A 20287-nucleotide genomic window follows, 5' to 3' on the forward strand; every position below is an offset into this window, starting at 1 on the left:
TTTTAACGTCCATCCATGTGTCCCTCTGCTGCTCCTTCCATGCCCTCCGTTCTCATTTTGCTATTTTCTCCCTACAGCCGCACTTCAGGAAAATGCACACAGATTGCGGATTTGTCCTACATCGAAAGATTGTCAAGATACTTAATACAGTTTTTAGCTCCGTAATCATGGCTGAAGTAAAACTGTTTCCAAGGGAAGGAAAAAAATACATCAAGGAAAAGATTTTAACAGACCATTAAAATCCATAAAAAATAGTTTATTGGTCCCATGTTGTTTTTGGTATCTACCCTTTCCCATTACTAATTTCTCCAGTCCTGCTATGTAAGAACAATATTATTCTTTAGTATTTCAACAGATCTGTGAGGACAGGAGGAAGTGGTTACTTGTCACAACAACGGAAAAAGGGCTGGACGGCGGCCAGAAAGTAGCCGCCGCCCTCGACCCGAACCTGCCCCATTCTCAATACCAGAATTCTTTACCCATCCCAAAGTCAATAGAGCTCTGTCTGAAAGTACCAGGGGAACAAAGCTGACGACGGCATTTGAAAAGCGGTGCGTGTGACGAGATTTCTGCAAGGACAAGGCCGAGAGCAAGAGCAGAGACTCCGAGGCTGGGACACCAGGCGTCTGCCGCGCCAACAAGGAGAGACGGTCTGAGGAGCCCGCGGGAGTCAAACGAAGAACATAAGCAGTGACAAAGACCAGGATCTTCTGGGCCCGTCGGCCTGGTTTGGGCTGATTCTGGGCGGCTACAATCGACGGCCGTCGGACATCAAGTCAAATCTCTCTGTGAAACATGCCTTCATGAAGATCTTAAATTACCCATGACCCCAAACCAAAATCACAAACCTAGAGGGTCACTATAAAAAAAACCTTTATTTACATTTCAAAACGTTTAACAGAAACCTTTATTAAATGTTCATTTATAGACTATCATGCTTGTTTAAACTGAGGCAGCACACCTAACACTTAAGGTATGAGATTGTCTGCCTGAGTACCCAGCCCCCGACACAGGTGTTACCTGGGCTACTACCACAGCCGCGCCAAACAGCAACACAGGTTGATTTAAAACAAAAAAATAATAAAAAATCCAATCTGAGCACTGGCTTCAGCACCTCACACCGAGGATTAAAGAAAAGCCAAAGCACTGATAACTGGCCACAATGACAGCCGATCCCACATAAATATTCCCAGCCGTCGGCCACTTGTTGCGAAACCCAGCAGCACGGAGTCCAAAGTGGTCGTTTAGTCGTTTAGTGTCAGCCTCTGTGTCATGGAAAAACAAAGCGCGATGGGGGGGAAAAAATTAGGACTTTGGAGGACTTGCATTTTCACCCTGACTGGCCTCTTACGACCTTTGCCACCAAGAGGTCAAAAGACCAAAGGACCAGGGTCGTCTTCTGCTCCGTCCCGTATAAAAAAAAAAAAAAAAAAAAAAAAAACACACCAAGTGAAACTGTTCTCCTCTTCGTCACAGCCCACATGAGGCCTTCTGTTTTCACGTGCTGCATCCAGGAGGTCCGGCGGTTCAGTAGATAACCTCATACACTGTGGCCTTTTTGTCCCCGGAGCCGGTGACGATGAACTGGTCATCGGCGGAGATGTCACAGCTGAGTACTGAGGAAGACTCCTTCGACTGTGGGGAAGGAGGGCAGAAGGGACGTTAAGAGGCACGTGCTGATACTCCAGCCCTACTGATACATTCCCTACTGGGATTATTTAGCCACAAAAACCACCGGAAGCAACCTGGAAGGTATTAAAGTTCCAAGCGGGCGGAATTTCAGTTTGCTGTTAATCACTGACTGGTTTAATTCAATGGGAACCAAACTCAGTACCAATGGAAAGTCAGTCAAACCAGTGATTAACAGAGCGTGGAAATCTCGCAAACCGCAAGTTCTGGAGCCTAATCTTACGATAAACACGTTTCATTTTACTGTCCAACAACACATCTGCACATCTGAATGTTTTTCCTCCTCAATAAAATCCCCATAGTCAGTCGTTTACACACCAGGCAGGTCATCTTACTCTTTGTAAACTAAAACCTCTGAAAGGTCTTTCTTCCCCCCCTCTCCCCCCCTCAAAGAGCTCTACAGTATCCACTGCTCAACAAGTCACCAAATATTTTGGCAGCAGAGTAAACAGTTTCAGAACCGTTTATTATAAATTCCTACGGTGGAAGGTTTTGCAGAACTGGGCGCTCGTACCAACACTGAAATATTACACAACTAAACTTCCATGCAGCAAACAAACCTGGAATATACTAGATCCGTATGGTGTCCGCCATGCATTCAGCAGATTGTCTTTTCCTGTGCTTACAAACCATTTGCCTGGAAGGAGAAATGGAGGAAGAAAGTATGGGAACAATGAGAGAACAGCTTGTGGGGTCAGAAAAGGCCGCGTGCTCAGACAGAGGGTCCAAAACAACCGTCACGTACCGCAGTAGGCGAACTTGAGCGAGAGCACGCAGCTCTCATGCAGGTGCAGCTGGTACTTGTCGGGCTTGGACACGTGCAGCACCTCCACGTTGCTGCTCTCCATCCCTACGGCCAGCCAGTCTCCTGTGGGACAGTGGCCCAGAGAGAAGATCTGGACGGAGAGGAGGAGGAGGGTCAGGAGACAGACGTGAGGGAAACCAGGCAGGCTCAATGTTCTTAGAACAGGGGGTGTGAACACAGAGGCCAAACTGACCAATCACTGCAGTCTGTCCCACTGAGGCCCCACCCCTTACCTGGGAGGTGAAGTCATGCTGCTGCAGTTGCCGCCCCTCCCTCAGGTCCCACCCGCGCACCGTGTTGTCCAGCCCCCCCGTCCACAGCTTGGTCCCGTCGTTGGAGATGTCGATGCAACTGGCCCCATCTGTGTGGCCCTGGAACTGTCTAGGAGGCCCAGGGAGCAGTCGGCATACTGTCAGGTACTTGCTAATACTTCACTTTTCTGTGTGTGACACAGGTAAATACAGGGGCGGAACCACAGGGGCACTAGCCCCAGCTGATTGGCCCTCTCCCTGTCATTCATCAATTCAGAACATAAATCATTGGCTGATGATAAAGTTGGCCCCCCAGCATGAATTAAGGCCCCAGCTTAAAAAATCCTAGTATCACCCCTACTGTGTATCCTAAGCCCCCTTCAGCTCTCCCCCATGGCAATATTTACCTGACCAGGGTCTGGTTATGCAGGTCCCAGACCACGATGTTTCCGTCGCTGCAGCAGGAGAAGCAAACCTTGTTGTCGGGGCTGATGGCCAGAGCGTAGCAAGCGGGGGCCGATGATGTCAACTCCGCCTTGATGCGGGGGGTGGGCGTGGCCAGGTCCCAGATGGACAGGGTGCTGGCCTCCCCTCCCACTATCAGAGTTCGCCCGTCGGGGAGGAGCTTACAGGAGCGGATGTAGTTGTCTCTGTTCTGATCAGGTGACACAGACTCATTGCGGTTAAGCTCCCCAGAAATGCTAGTGGAGCGGCTAATGCTAACAGCCCCGTTTGGCCGGCACTCACCAGGCAGTCCAGCTGGGCCATGGCGCTCTTGCTGCCCGGCTGGCTGATGTCCCACACCTTCACGCAGCCCTTACCGCCGGTGTAGACGTGCCGGGTGGAGGCGCTGATGGTGACGGCACACACCACCTCCCCGTGGCTCAGCGTGTGGATCTGCCGGGCATGGCGCGGGATCCCTGGGCCCAGCAGGGCGTCGGGGGGAAAGGGTACAGGCTGCATCTGCCCGTCCGCGCTCACGTGGAAGGAGTAGGCCCTGCGACAGCAGGAGAGGAGACTCTGGGTTAACACTCTGGATATTTCTCTGTGCAGAAATGCCACATTTAAACATTTTCATGAAAATAAAGGATACCTTACTTTTTGCCATCATTATCACCACCACCCCCCCCCTCCCACTAAACTAGGCATGCAAACAAACCTGAAAAACAAGCATGAGATTCATGGTGAAACCTTCACAATCATCTGACATTAGGTCCCACTCATCAGGTCAGGGGGTATGTCTCAGGGACCGTTAATGATTGGGTTGTCGCGATCATCGCAATGTAATGATTATAAGGTACGTGCACAATCACCAGGGCTTGAACTTTAAACTGAAAAAAGTACCGTCACACCACCATCTTTTTGCCTTGTTTATCCACAATATCTCCTTTTTTAAAAGAAAAGCTGTCCCTTTCTTCGCCGCCTCTTCAGTGGCTATTGCTTCTATGACCTACTAAAACAATAGCAGGTGCCGTGCTCTGCTAGCTTAATGTAATAAACGTACGGAAACGCTGAATTTATCCAGACTACTGACTTTCGGGCGTCACAAGAGGCATCTCATTATCTTAGGCATACTGTTAATCTGCTGACCGAATTGCAGGCGTCACTGTATGTCCATAAAAGCACCAAAAGGCTGGAGTCCAGACAAATGTGTCACCCATCATATATAATATACAACTGCGATTACATCACGACAGCCCTAGTTAAAGATAACAACTTGAGTCCTTTTTCTTGCATCTTTCTCGTGAAAATAAAAACAGCATGACTTATTAAATCTAACCCGGGCCAATTTTTAAATTTTTATCTGCCAGCATCGAATAATTACGGCAACGCTACTCACGGTTTAGCAGAAGATGCAGACTGCATTGCAGCAGGAATGCCGGAGACCCTCATGTGTGGATGGGGTGACTCATACCCCACCTGGGGAACAGCAGCATCGAGAAGCGCGACTCAATCCTCTCTCACTTTTACACACACACACACACACACACACACACACACACAGCAATTTTCATTCCACTTACTACAGGAGATCGGCTGTAACCAGCAGCCGCTGCACCGTTGATCTGGGAGGAGACTAGGTGCAGTCCCACTCCGTATCCTGCTGCCCCACCTAGTTCTCCGTTTGCCCCTGGGGGGGGCAATCCAAAGGCCCCAGCTGGGTAGGCACCCTGCACTGCCAGGGGGTTCCGCAGGCCCAGAGCTGGGGAGGGACGAGAGGGAGGCAAAAAAACAGACCTAACAGATGCTGAATTCATGCAGGTGTGGCACACTTTGACCGAGCCATTCTCCACATCAGGCTTACAGTGTTACCTTGCCGTTTTAATCAGATTTGCAAGTGAGAGATCCTACCGAAGATAGCAGTTTCCTGTCTAGGGTATAAAAACATTCACTGAACTATGTGCTTACTGTAGCAGACTCCCTAGCTTTTATATTACAATATCATTCACATAATGTTACACATCTGATTAAACCCGAGACAAAAAATACATATGAATAAGCAAATGGACGCAGCAGGACCTGCACGTCTAAAAATAAAGTCTTTTGTTCCCAGGGAGGAAAAAAAAAAACAACACTTGGAAAAACACACCATGGCTAGTGAGCCAAAATATTTCAAAAGCTATAGCAATCTGTTTGCTACATAACCTAAGCCAAGAGTTTAGCATTTCTGGAAAACTACACTGCTCGGTACAACGGGGGGGAGGGGGGTGAAGGGAGGGGGTACGGCGGCTGACTCCGAGACGCTGTGACATCCAACTACCAGGCAGGAAACTACCACTGCATATTGTGTCATGGATGCCAGCGATAAAGTGCATCCCTTCAGAAGACACATGGCTGCAATGCTGCACAGCCTTTGGAAAAAACGCTTTATCTCCACTGTGAGGCTGAGTACTGAAATAACCCAGAACTCGCACTGCCCTCTGCTGGCAGCAACCTGGTACTGCGGTTTACCAATATCACCCCAACTGAAAAAAATTGAGAAAGGAGAAAAAAATCCCACCGATCCGATAAGCGAGTGCCACTTAACCGCGACCCTCCCTGGTGAAGGGTACCTACCGAGGGCATCCATGCCAGGCTTCCCGAGAACAGGTCGGAACTGGGGGGGTCCACTGGGGCCAGGGGGTGGACGACTCCGGCATAGAGGTACCTGGCTTCAGGGAGGGTGTGCTGGACTTATCAGCCTTAGGGAGGGAGACAAAAGGCATGTGAAGACCCTCTTTGGTGCAGCGGTGCAAAGCATCGTGGGAAGCATTCGTTTGTCGATGCATCCTTAGGTTCGGAAGGAAAGGGGTGCTTTGGAATGTTTGCATATGCATACCCCTGACTCCCCACGGCTGCGTGACGGGGAGGCCGCGCTGCTGGAGGAGGCCAGAGAGGCGGGGCTCGCCCGGGGAGGTGCCTCCTTCCGGGAGACCGGCAGCTTCTCCAAACCATTCTCACGCGACGAGTAAGACTGCACGCTGCGAGGAGACGAGGGGTCCTGGCACAGCGGGAGAGGTCAGAGGTCACCGCATTGACGCCGAATGGGCGGGTGGGCCAGTGCACTGACACAGGGTGTGTAAGGGCTGCCTTTGCACCCCTCCAAAGCAGCTTAACCCAGACAAATTGCCTAATTACCACAGCGTACAAATACAGCAAAGGCGAAGAGATGCAACGCACTTGGGTTAAGTGTTTGCTAAACATGTCACAGTTTATCATTTCAAATTAATTAAAAATGGCTACACATGGGCTATATAGGGGCTACATATTATAGTAGGACAAAAGAAGGGGGGGTGTAAACACAGTAGGGCCCCCATCTTCTGCACCCAAGGAGTCTTCCCAGGGAAGTATACAGAGGTGGGTGATTTATGCTTTGCTAAGCTTGGCCCCACCATATGAATTACAGACAGTCTTGCGTCTTCCACCTTAAAAACAACCTACAACTGCCCGCTGTGTCTTTCACTGTCATATCAGCCGCAGAAGGGCGCCATTCCCTGGGCACAGGAACACACACCTCATCCACAACCAGGTTGTCATCACTCTTCTCAGCATCGCTGCCCTGGGAGAGAGAGAAAGACAGACACATTTAACTCCTTTCCTGCCGGAGGGAAATGGGATTTTAAGCATGAGGTGTGCAGGTCAGCCATTAACAAAGGAAGGAAAGCAGCTCACATAGTCGGGCATGAACTCCTTGTCCTCCGCCTTCCGCTTTTTCCCATTGCTGAGGTAGTCAGCTGGCCGACCTTTATCCCCGTTAGTTAGTGAGCTCTGGGGAGGGGGTGGGGGGGTTCAAACAATGATTGCACTCCAAATTGTTCACATTAGTCTAGTCTAAGTCATGGTGGGGGGAGGGGGGCATCCCAGCCAGTGTACTCACCGGGCCAGCCTCCCGGTCTATGTCCATCACCATTGGCAAAACCGTGCCGGCAGCACCAGCCAATCAGGAGAGAGACAAACAAAGATATTGAAAGCAGCATCTCAGCAATTCCTCTGTGCTTACATGTGGCTATCTAGAGCAACTGGGTCTATAAAGGCAGAGGTGACCGTAAGTATGGCGCGAAGTCGGTATTGACGAGCATCACAGGGTTGAAAAATTGATCATTTTCATGTTCTGGAAAGTTTCCAATTAGGAATTTTTCCAAAATTCCACAGCTTAACTTCTCCTGGCATGGAAAGTTTCTGGAAATTCTCTGCCCTTTTGCAATCCTAGCTCACAGCTGCTGAAGCAACACTGCGCTACTCGCACATCATCATCTTTCAAGCAGGGGAAAAACAAAAAGGAGAAATTCATCCCCAATAATGTAAAGGTGACTGCATGAGGCGTCACAGCCAGGGTGGGAGAGGACCAGGAATGAGCTGCATCCCAGAATGCTCAGTGCCTACCTCTGTGGTGTTCCGCAGCAGCGGCCTCCAGGTGGGCCCTCTCATCCTTGGCGGCAAGCTGAGCCCCAAGGGCCCCGGAGAGGGCCAGCAGGCCAGGGTGCTGGAGGCCAGAGGGGTGGGGGCCGAGTGGCAGGCTGGCGTGCTGAGAGAGGTGCTGGGCCTGCAGCTGCTGCTGTCAGGGGGAGGATGACAGAAAGCACATAATGATTTGGGGAAGGATTGGTATCCAGAGGCAGGGGGGCACAGAGACTTGGAATGCCCCAGTAAGAGGCTGGGAGCAAATGGGAATACTGGTATTTGTCACCTTTAGCCAGTGACACTTAAACCACCAAGGAGTGGGTTTACCCATCCTCACCACCTACAGATGCTCTTGGGAGGAGGGGTTACTTTTAATTTGAAAGCAATTTCACGGTCACTATACCATAATAAAAGTCCCTCCCCCATAGACACACTACAAGGAGACCCTGTGACAGATCTGGGTCTGGGAGCAACACACAATGAGCAGTGAAGAGAAGCGTGACGCGTGTGGGGATGTCACGGCCCCCCCCGCGCCCACCACCACACCACCAGCACCCACGGAGACATGCTGATGAAAGAGAGGGGAAAACCGTGAAAGCAGAAGGATCGCTCGCAACATTTACATGACGAAGCTGGGGAGCAGGCGGGAGTTCAAGAGCAAAAAGGCGTGTTTGTGATGCTGATCATCTCCAAAAGCCACAAAAGGAGGAATACTTCTCCGCTCTAAGAAACCACCCAATTACATCAGCGCACATGTGCAAACAGGTTTGAATAACAGATGCCAGCATCAGTTGTAGGTTTTGGCTCGCCCCTATTGGCTGATCTCTCCCCTGCCACCACACAAGCTTGCAGGGCAACAACGGTGCCTCCTTGCTGAAGCAGACAGAGAGCGGGAGCTCAGAAGGGGAAAAAAAAGCGGATGGCTGAGGTACACACTGTGGGAGGCAGGAGGGGCAGTCCACGTACCCCTATGGCAGCATTCAACTCCCCTATAGTCACCTGCTTGGCACGTTCCATGGCTTGAACCACCTGCTGCTGGTGCTGAAGGTCAAACCAAAGCAAAGGATGGGGGGGGGGGGGGAGAAAACAAATCGATGAGTACTGTTCACCAATAGCATCAAAGCGAGATGACAGCAAGTCTAATTATGTCAAGCTGTTCTGGTAATATACATTTTGAATATACAAGAATATCATTTTGAAAATTCGTGACTCAGCAGGACTTCTGCACACATTCAAAATATGTAGGATACACTCACCTCCTGTGACAGGAAGGGAATGAGTTGGGCGCAGATCACGTTTAGCCGCTTGGCGATCTCAGTCTGGAGGGATGAGCACAGTCATCAGAACTGTGTACATGAGAGGTCACTAACGCCCCCTAGTGGACATCCCACACATGCGCAAATACCAGTGGGACATTGTTTGGGCTAAACAGTGGATATAGCGCTAAAGACACTATGCCACAATGCCTTGTAGACGCTCAGGGCAATCATGTGTCACTTTATGGCAAATGACCCCCTCCAAAATACCCGGGGGGTAAGAGACAAAGGGAGGCTCTCCACTGCTGGGGGGTGCAACATTGCTGGTGCCTGGGATGACTGCACATGGCAATCACTTAGATGTAGTGTATTAACGGGGAAGCCCCCCCACCCTCTACCGCCTGCTGAGTCCCCCCCCCCCCCACCCCCACCATTTCAGCACTTGGCTATAGAAATCCATTACCTTCCTCCCCACGGAAGCACAATGATTTCTTGTTAGAGAACTACCAAATTACATCTTCAGGAGAAGGGGAGGGACTGTGCAGGGGGTGGGGGTGGGAAAGAGTAGGGGAATTAAGAAGGGGAGGGAGAGGAGGAGGGAGAGACAGCAGAAGGGGGGTGGGTGTACATCAGGCAGTGAGAATCAGGACGCTGGACGACATAAAGAGACACAGAATGAAAGGAGAGAGGGCTGAGGAAAAAAAAAAAAAAGATAATGGCGGAGAAAAGGAGAATGTAAAAGCCAGAGCAGGAAGTGGCAGACAGGAAGGCCTGTGAGCTGATTTTAAGACACTCAGCATAATTGTCTGACCACAGGAAGAGAGGCAAGGAGGGATATGGGCAGACAGCATATAGCATGGCGAGGCCAGAAAGCATCAGATTACAGGTCGTGTCACTATAAACTTGTTTCAAATTCAATATGGCGCTTACACGTCATAGTACCAGCGATGAACTGAAATGATCCTAGTTTTAAAAGTAATCTTTGATGGTTATGGGGAATAAATACAGATCTCCTCACCTGTTTGTGCATCTCGATGTTCAGGCCATAGGACATTTCGTAGTACTGAAACGGCAGAGAAATTGCAAACGTTGTTAGCGGACTGCGCTACGGAATAATCTCACGTAGAAACCTTACGCTCCGTCTTCCACCTCCTGGGGAAAAAAAAAGGCAAAGGTTTCGAGTGGCCGGAGCCAATCTGCGGATGCCAATCTGTTGTGCCCGGTCCACTGCCAGCAGGCCGACGGCCTTTGACTAAATTAGTTCCCTCCACTGTGACAGCTGGTGCTGTCGCTCAGTTCCGGGTGCCAAGACTCTCCCGTTGCTAGGAGACTTCTGAACACCAGCTCTAAAAAAAAAAAAACAACAGCAAAAAAAGGAAGAAGGAAGCGAGCAGCCAAAAGGACCGGTCCGTGCCAGGCACATGCCAACCTTGGCCACGCGCTCGGGTAGAGGAAAACATTACAGCTGTGGCCAGCCCGCGGTGAAGCCTGTCGGTCGTCATGGTAACCTACGGCTCCAGGGACGGGGACTCGGTTTTGCGGAGATGCCGCCGGTTCTGCTCAGCATTTCGAGACCTTTGGCCCCGGAATTTTGTGCGGTCATATTATGATTTAGCAGAGTACTGGGTGTGGGCCAGGTGCAACAGGACGGGCAGAGGCAGGACGACGGACTCTAGTACAGACAGGCGAGAGGCCGCGGGCGCTGTCACCACTCACCATCACGTAGTGCCTCTGGATCTCCGTCTTCTCAGTTGCTAACTTCTCACACTCCAGCTTCAGGCTGAAGAGGAGAGAGACAGAGCAGTCAGGCAGGCGGACCAGCGTCCGATGCCCCGTCTGCCTTTCCCAGACGCGCTCAGAGGGAGCGGCACAAGCAGACACAGTATTCCAGTAATTCTTATCCAGTCAGTGACACAACATCCAACAGGATTAGATGGCAAAAAACAAGACGAGGGTTTTCACAAAACATCCAGTAGGGTAGGGTGCCATTTCTCAACCAAGTCCTTGGGGACAGAGTAGGGAGCTAAAACGTCTAGGGGTCCCTGAGGTCCGGCTTGGGAAAACACTCCCGAGGACGTACATATTTATGAAATGAATGTAAATTCCAAGACGAGGCTGTAACAGAAAATGACTAAAATGACATAAACGAACAAAATGACAAAGAGGAACAGGGCGGAGTGCCCTGCCCAGGGAAGCGAGCTGATTGATGAGGCTATACCATTATCCCTCTCCATCCATCCATCCATCCATCCATCCATCCATCGGCAGCAGTCCTGATGCTAGTATGTCTTTGGACCTCAGTTTCGCAAAAAAAAAAAACAAGGAATGCTTCGCTAATGTGCGTGTCATCCAGGTGGATTCAGCACAAGCCCCTGGGAACACCACAAGCCCCGCCTACTCTATCTATGCAGCAGGCGGCCGCTGTAAACAGGTAACGAAGCCCTGGGAAACTCCGCTCGTTACCGCCGTGGCCTGCTGCCATGGAGCAGGCCTGTTTATCGGGAAGGAAGGTGTTCGCCATAAACTGTCCCAGATTCTAATCCTATCAAAACCTGCCTGTTCGGAGCTGCCAGTCCTTCTCCATGAGAACCACAGGTAACATAGAGGTTCAAATTGAGTTACAAATCTCCCTGCAGACATACAGGCCACGTGTATACTGAAATAAAATCCGCAGGCAGAGCAGATGCCAACATGATTACACACACACACACACACACACACACACACACACACACACACACACACACACACACACACACACGTGAAGCACCTCATCCTACTCCTGACTCTGATACTCTGCACTGGACCGTAACAGCCAGCTACACACTAACTGAAAGTGCAGATCTGCTGGCAAAGGACATATAGAAGTGGCATGACATGCGACGCGCATGCAGCTGACATGCGACGCTCACGCAGCTGAAATGCATCAGCTCTGAAATGTGGGTGTGGCCTTAATTTAGGCACAACAGGTAGAAAAATTTCACCGGAAGGACACCCAGGCCTGTTCCCTGATAGGTTCGGGGGGGAAAAGGGAGATCATATATGAGACAGGGTGGAATCCACGGCATCTCCACTCCATCAACGCCATCAGACAGGAGCCTCAGCTACCCCCCCCACCCCCACCCCAAAGATGTAGGGCCTGCTGGGGGGTGCAGGGAGGCGTGAGCCCTAATGAGCCAGAGCGGCAGCGATCCAGGGGGTTGGGGGGTTGGGGGTGAGAGGAAAGAAAAAAAAAAAAAAAAAAGGCCCTTGTTTGTTCTGCCATCACACTCAGACTGGGACCCAACAATGGGGTGTGGAGGGGTGGTCCAGGGATGGGGGACAGAGGATTTGGCGAATCCTGGCAGGCTGGATCAAAGCCGGAGCCCGTGTGAAAGACTGCCAGGGAGGGGGGCGGGGGAGCAGGCATGCCAACAAAGGCCCTGAATCACAGCCAGCCGGCCCCCAGGATTATCGGAATGCTGCCAGCTCTCAAATTCAGGTACCTCTCTAGCTGCCATTGTGTGTGTGTGTGTGTGTGTGTGTGTGTGTGTGAGAAAGAGAGAAAGAAACTGGGGCCAAGTGTAAAACAGGAGTCAGAGAGCACTCAGATGTGGACAGCCCGAGTCCCAGGGTGCAGGATTAACGAGATCTTCAGAACAGACTGGCCAATAATGACTGAACTTCACTCGTCTTCACCGGCTGCGATCTGCACGCTGAAAAATGCCGGCGTCCGTCCTACCTCTACCTGCAGACGTTTGCTACCTGTGGTACTGAGTCTGGAGGAACTGGAACTCCTCTTTGATGCGGTCCAGGGTTTCGGGGTAGGTCAGTTTCAGCGAAGGGGGGGGCCCAGACACTGCCGCCGCCGCCGCTGCAGCTGCTGCAGCAGAGGACCCAGGGGGTGGCTGAAGAGGTGCCTGCAGAGGAGAAAAAAAAAGGAAAAAATTTATTCAGTATTGGCAGAAACTAGGCACAGTGAAATTAGAGAGAATAATAAAGATCCATGTTGTGTGTTCATTTAATAAAAAAAAGAATTTAAGTCGAATATAGAGCAAAAGTCACCGGACTGTGGGATGCAACCCTCTGTGAGAAGAGAAGGCCCCAAACAGCAGAACCACAGGACGACCCCCAAGGCAGGGGGGAGGACCAAGCGATTCCCATCTCACCCACGGAAAGCCCATAAAATAAAAGTGAGCAGACCCAGTTTGAGATTCTCATTCAGGAAAGCAAACGGCTGCTTCACCTTTGGACGGGGTCACGCTGGACCCCGCACAAAACCCGTCTCCCATTCAATCCAATGCCCAAGTCATACAAGGTGTAGCTCCATAAGAGCTTAGGTTGTCCCATCCCCCCGTCTCCAGAGACCCATCAGTAGCAGGGATCTCATCCAGATTCAGGTTCGAATCCGCAGACACCAATTCTGGTCACTGAATATGTCTGTTGGATATTGCTCTGTACTCACACTTAGCAATTAATGTCCTGGTGTACGGACATAGATGGCAGAGTCGGCTACAAAAAAATCTGAGGATAATCTGACCCATCGTACTTTGTCTTCTCTTGAAATGGGACGATTAGCTTGGACACCGAGGGACAGACTGGGAGTCCCGGCCCGGACACCAGGAACTGCTGTGCATTTACAATCGAAAGGGGGAAGGACTTTAAAAAGGCAGCATTTCGCATCCTCTACACTCAGACCTCGGAGCCCATAAAGAAACACAGCATCCAGACCTCATCTCGGTCACAGAGGAGAGCAAACGTAGGCCGGCCTAAGCTCTTATTGCTGTGTCTGCGGTGGAGGTCTGCCGGGGGAGGGGGGGGGGCATTCCGATCAGCCCGTGACCTGTCGGCCTGTGGGGGAGGCTGCCGAGAAACAGCGGAGAGTCAAACGCAGCGGTTTAATTCCAGAACCGGCCGGTGGGCTTTGTTCTGTGGTGATGTGTGCAAAGCCTGCAGCTTCTCATCCCATACACACAGGGAGCCGTGTTCTCTCATGCAGCCCCCACCCCCATCACCCCTGAAGCAATCGTTCCTGGATTTTTTTTTTTTTTTACGTTATTACCCAAGGGCACAGCACAATGGGCTCCTATCAATCACCCAACCCCCCTCCTCATAACATCCATCTTGCCTATAATGGCACCCACCTCAAAAGGACTCACAGTCCAGGTCCTCTTGCCTCACATTACTGCATCTCACACACACACACAAACACACACACACACACACACACACACACACACACACACACACACACACACACCCCTCCACCATTTCGGCCACGTCTCTCTAAAAAAGGTTCCAGTCTTACGTTTCTTGTTATCGTTTCAGCATCAGCTGACAGCACAGCCCACATACACGGCCAAGACAGACAACGAGCCCTAAATCCACAGGCTGCACAGCCCCTTGTCAGGAGTGGGGGATTCATGCCGTCATTCCAGCAACCTTAGAGTTACCTTCAATATAAACACATCAGACATTAAAAATCAACTGCCTACTTGGCAATCCATAAGTTTCAGCTGGTCTTAAACAAGCCCCCCCCCCACACACACACACACCCCCAGGGATGTACCATTCCAGATTCCACCCCCACAGTCATATGTGGTTAAGGACAGCTGTGCTGAACCAACAAATCGGGGAAGTGGAATTGAGAGTGAGCTGGGTCTGCTTCTCTGCTAGCTTTCTAACCAGGGGGAAGTGAGGGCTTATAACCACACCACAGAACATCTCTGGGTGGAGACCACACTCCTGGGGGGGGGGGGGGGGGGGGGGGGGCTGGGTCCCTGGCACCACAAGCCAGCTGCTGGCCCAGAACATGGCCTGCAAGACTGGGTGTTTGTGTAGACCTCCTGCACACCGGCAACAGCATCAAAACCTCAGTTCAAGAGCACAGACGGCTTGCTGCGATCCACCTGTTTCAGAAATCCATACCCCCCCCCCCCCCCCCCCCCAAAAAATAAAAATAAAACCCAACCAGACAGCAACACAAGTCCCCGTCGACATCGCACAGGTCAGGACGACCAACACAGGTGAAAACACCTGGACGGCCACATCCAATCATGTGCGGAATGACAGGTGACACCCGAGGCACACAGTTAGGGACTAACAGGCAGGTCGGTGACAGCAAAAGCAGGCACTGTTGCGGGAGTTGGGGGGGGGGAGAATCACAAAAGTTAAGGACACAATAGTATCCCAGTTATTCCCAGTTAAAGTCACCAAAGGGATCCAGCACAGGAATCTTGTCCTAAATAGCTCCCAACTGTATGAAGGGTTAAAGCCAGTGATCAGAGACAGATTGTACCCCACCAGAAAATATAATGATAGATGCAGGCAAAGAGACCTTTGCTTTTTCTCTAATCTTGTTCTCTGGTCTGCAATCAAGTGAAGATTAAACATGTTTCAAACAGGCAGCACAGGAGGAAGATTTAAGCTTTGATAACCGAAGGTGCCAATGACAATGCTTGATGCCAGCGTAAACTATCGAAAAGTCACGGTGAACTACGTACATAATCAATAGTCTTCTCATATCAGTTAAGTTTGGGAGGACAGTCCACTCTTTTCGAGGACACAGTCCTATGCACATCAAACCCCATTCAATAGTGGCAGCTAGACATCAACCTGATAAAAAGTAGATGTCCGCAGTAATCGGGACACTACACGCTGGTGAATGGGGCTCTGCTAGTATGACTAATAACTGAAGAGGAATATCATGCTGTCATGAGTCAGGTTCTGAAACATCAGTTACACAGCGGCCCCGGCAGTGCCGCACATCAGCATTACGCCAATGACACGGCGCAGGTACTGTTACAAAACTCCGCACACCTGGGAATTACAACGTATCAGCTTCGCCACCTTATTTTCCAGAGTGAGTTGGATTGATCTAGCCGCCAGTAAATTACATTAATCATTAAGGGATAACGTCAGCCCAAGGCAAACAGCAACCTGGTGGCTCTTCCCGAAATCGGGAAGCTATGCGCAAAATATTAGCAAGAAAACACACACGCTGACCCACGCTGGATGCAACACATCGTCGGAACTACCCAAGTGTACTTTCGATTTAACATGCAGAAAGCGCCTTTTTGCAAGTCCGGCTCATAACGAGGGATACCTGCGCTCTGTGGGCGCACCGACAGCTCACACGCCTTCCTCGGTTCCCATGCTCAAGTTGTGGTCTCTAAAGCAACTTTAAAAGCGGGCGACGTCTGAATAATAAAGAATTTCAGCACTAAGAGGCAGCAAGGAATTACAATTCTGCATGCATTGTTTAAATACCTTTGGTAGATACTTACCGGAGGTCGATTTTGGGGGAACATTTTGGATTCTTAGAAGTTGTCTTTGTTGTTGTTCTCTCTCGGTTCTTTAATCCGAACAAGTCTTTAATGCGTTTGTTAAACAGTTTAATGCAGGTTTATAAAAGGCATCGGGCCTTCCTTCAAACGTTATACTGAGAAGCTCGCCGTCGCTCTCGCATTCCCAAGTCCCTCTTTGTCCTGCTTTTTTTAATCTCCGACACAAAAGGGGAAAAAAACCCAAATGCATATAGCTGAGATCCACCCGTTCGTGCGCTAACCCCCGAACGCCGCAATGCCTTCGCTAGGTGCAGCGTCGCGCGGCAATCTGTCCTGTTTTCCACCCCCACGTCTTTCACTCGGTACCAACTCCGCCAAACAAGAAAAAGTGCAGACATTCAACGCAGTCGCGGCCACTGCCCCTTTGTCTAGGTCGTTTGGCGATTTTTCGTAAGAAGCAATTAGTTCCTTTCCCTTCAAAGTCAATGTCTTGCAATATTCAACTGTGCATTTTTTCCTTTAGGAGACACTGCCGTAGCGAGCTGATCCTGAAGCAGCCAGCTTGCGACTAATCAGGCTTCAGGGCTGCGTGGGCTTCTTCCGTCCTGTAGCTCGTTGTCCTAAAACAGAGATTGGATCGTGCATATCCGATAAAATTGTTTTTCACCTTCAAACCCCGCAACTGAATTTTTTTTTTCCTAATATGGAAAAAAATGCTTTGCTTATCGGCCGTTTTTATTACCTATGTGTTTGATAAAGGGATCAAAACCTGCTTGGATCGATATAATCACAAATTATTTCAAGTATGTTTGCTTCTTGGGCAGGGCGGTGTCTTAAATAATAAAAACATGAGCATCAATCTTTAATTTTTTAAAGACAATTTACAGAAAAGTATAGATTACTTTTCCCGGTATCTTACTTCCCAATAGTGAAATGTTTATCGTGCACACTGTATGTCGTTGTCTTTTTAGACTGCCGCCTCTAAAGCATTTTCCATTTTATGTGCCAGCAACTTTGCCGATATACTGATGGGAGAGGAGAAATGGAATGGAATTGATCAATGAATGAAATATCCACGTGGGGTTAGACTGGACGGTAATAAGTGCAGGCAGCTATAACCAATAAGCGCACTGATCTGGGGAGGTGCCCACGTGGGGTGTCGCCTCTGATTTCTCATTGGATGGGTGTGGGGTATGGACTGCTCGAAACGTCAATCACGAGGAAAGACTGAAAGGAAATTTAACCCTTTGGAGGCATGATCATCACAGGCGTTGGGGATGGGGCTTCACGCTCTTTTTTGACAACAACGTGGATTGTTACTATGCACGCGTACTCGGTAGTTTTAAAAATGGAGAGATGAGTAACGATGATTAGGTATTCCAAATTAGCCAACAGTCTAATTCACATCATTTTAATAAAAAAACAGCTATTATTTTCATCATAACTGATTTAGGTAAGCATCCTTCACCAAGGAACAAGACAAAATTTCTTTGCTGGGTTATTATTATTTGTGTGTAGCTGTGGCAGTAACCTGTGCGGTGAATATAATAGAAGCGTAGGCAACCTTTCGAAATTGTGGTAAATTAATAGCGTAGTAAATTAGAAATCACTACAATGGGGGACAATGGGGTCCCCGGCTGAGACTGAACTGAAAATGCAGGGAGTACTTGAGTTCAGTGGCCCTGGACATTTCTTCTGATTTGCTGACAGACACCTTTTTAGGCCTCTTAATTGCTCACTAGACGCCCCCCCCTCCCCCCGCAGCCTTTTTATCTTACAATCTTCAGATGGGCCGTGGGTGGTGCTGTTAATGAGAGATGCCTGAAGAAACGCTATCATGTGTTGATTCTCATTCAGAAATATTTGTTTTCGTTTATTTCTTCCTCCTCGTCTCAAATCCGTCCTCCTCCGCTGTCTACTTTGGAGAGGGGAGGATACGAGGACACCCCAAGGGAGGAACGGTCCTCAAACATCCCGGCTTGGTGCAAAGGCCTGGCTGACAACAGTCCCGAAAACTAGGTTTCAAGCGCGAATACGATGAATGCCAGCTGCCATAAACAGAGCCAGCTCTAAAATTAAAAATATTTCTCGAAATCTTAAGGCTACATTTATGTATTTAATTTAGCCCGATATATTGACCCAATAAAATTCCTATTAGCCATTGATTAATATTTGGAGTCACGGAATCATAACTGTGGACTATTTTACAGAGAACATGTAGGCCTATCCTTGCGATGGCGAGATCGGGGTAAATTAGATGATCCAGGCAAATAATTGATTATTTGGCGAACTAATTTCTGAGAAAAATCGTACGAAACCCAGATACCGATTAGGATTCTGACGACACAACACCTTTGACGGAATTCATAATTAGAGAGAGCGATACTGGAAAAAACTATTCCGTGACAGTGGAAATCTCAGCCTGCCGGGGGGGGGGGCTGCAAAGAGGTTTTAATTCACCACCGAGGGAAAACGAGGCGGAGGTGCCTGGGAGCGCGTGGGGGGTGCGTTGGGGGGGGGGGGGGGGTAGGGCAAGGAAGGATGCAGGCTGGAATACGAGCAGACAGACCCTGATAAAAAAAAAAAGGGCACGGGGAAAAAAGAAAATCATTGCACAGAAAAGTGTGTGAGAGAATACAAGAGGACGAGGCTTTCATTTATCTTTTTCTCATTAAAAAATAAGGATTACATGGCCAGACAGGATTTCCACATTGCTTTCCCATTTGAAGTGGTTAGGACTTTTTTTGCTTAATTGTTGGAACGCTACTTTAGTCTCGTTTACGGTAAATAATATTTATTCGCTATATTTAGAAACAAGTACACCTTACATATATAATGGAGCGAATATTAATTGAATTTCGGATCCATATTAACACACGATGTCGCTTTCTGATGTGTGATGCCACGTAACTTAGACTGCAATGAGAGATTTGTGGTGAAGATTTTAAAACCAGATTTTTGATTAGTTTTAGCCTGACCCCCCTCCCCCATAGTCTCCACCTCTGTGCACGTTACTGTCGCAGTGGAAACAATGTCCAAGAGGAGAACGGAGATTATCCGGTGCAGATCGAGAATACTGCAGATGTCAATCGTCCTCAAAAAGCATTTGAATTTGATTTACTAGACTAATTTGGGGTATTAAAAGAAAGAAAAAAGTCATAATGATCTGCAGGCTACAAACACGCAAGCATTTTCTAACCGGTTGAATTTTGACATTCGGATCCACGCACGCTCCTTTTAGAAGTCGGGCTCGCACGCGGTTTTATTTCTGAACAAGGGAATATTTATTTTAATAGAAACAAACAAATAATTCCTCATGAATGTCCCTGGGCTGTATGTCTGGAGGTTTGCGAAGACGAGGATCCACACACACACACACACACACACACACACACACACACACACACACACACACACACACACACACACACACACACACACGGTATCCGTATCCGTCTAGGGATTCTTCATTCATTTCTATGGGAAAAAACCTAACCCCACTTGTGACAACCTGAATCTCTACCAAGACCAAAAATTAAGCGTAAGTAACCAAATACAACATTTTTTGTTTTTTGATTGTGTTCACATATTCTTAGAAAATTGAGTTTTTTTAGGGGGACCGAAAAAAATATCCCCACTAGGTAAAAATAACAGAATTCTTATCACATTGTAAGTATACTTGGTCAATACAACGTAATATATACAGTGATCACCACACACACACACACACACACACACACACACACACACACACACACGAGAACACAGGCGTCTACACCCGCATACGCGCGCGCATGCACTCACACGTCTCATACTTGCATGCACATATCCCCAGATGCACACTCACTCATCCCCACCGCAGCGCCCACACACGCAAGTGCAAACAGGCACGCAGAAAGACACTCGCAGCCGCACGTGCACATACACGCACACACAGGCTCACAGTCCGCTCTCCTTATAATCACAGCGGCTTCCCCGCGGCGCCTCTCATCTCTCATAATCAAAACACGCGCAATCGCAGTCTGCCAGGCAAAAGAATGAAAGAAAACTTAGGAGTATGAATTTAAAAAAAAAATGTGATTGAGGGCTAAACTAATTTTCCTCCCTACACCTAGCACCATTACCACCAGCAAGGAGGGT

The 20287-nt window shown here is 49.2% G+C and overlaps 1 protein-coding gene across 1 annotated transcript; it reads right to left on the reverse strand.

Annotated features, from left to right (window-relative positions):
* Positions 1-856: 856 nt before the first annotated feature.
* On the reverse strand, positions 857-16769 carry LOC125716516 (transducin-like enhancer protein 1). Its single transcript, XM_048988905.1, is given in 21 exon segments — positions 857-1635; positions 2250-2326; positions 2435-2585; positions 2728-2875; positions 3153-3400; positions 3493-3742; positions 4586-4665; positions 4770-4948; positions 5803-5866; positions 5868-5927; positions 6065-6226; positions 6740-6784; positions 6898-6993; positions 7103-7119; positions 7609-7780; positions 8563-8667; positions 8883-8945; positions 9901-9945; positions 10599-10662; positions 12627-12781; positions 16148-16769. Coding segments are annotated over 21 exon segments (2313 nt in total). The 5' UTR covers positions 16172-16769; the 3' UTR covers positions 857-1527.
* Positions 16770-20287: the final 3518 nt, after the last annotated feature.

Source organism: Brienomyrus brachyistius, chromosome 21 (genome assembly GCF_023856365.1).
Source record: "Brienomyrus brachyistius isolate T26 chromosome 21, BBRACH_0.4, whole genome shotgun sequence".
Lineage (NCBI taxonomy): Eukaryota > Metazoa > Chordata > Actinopteri > Osteoglossiformes > Mormyridae > Brienomyrus > Brienomyrus brachyistius.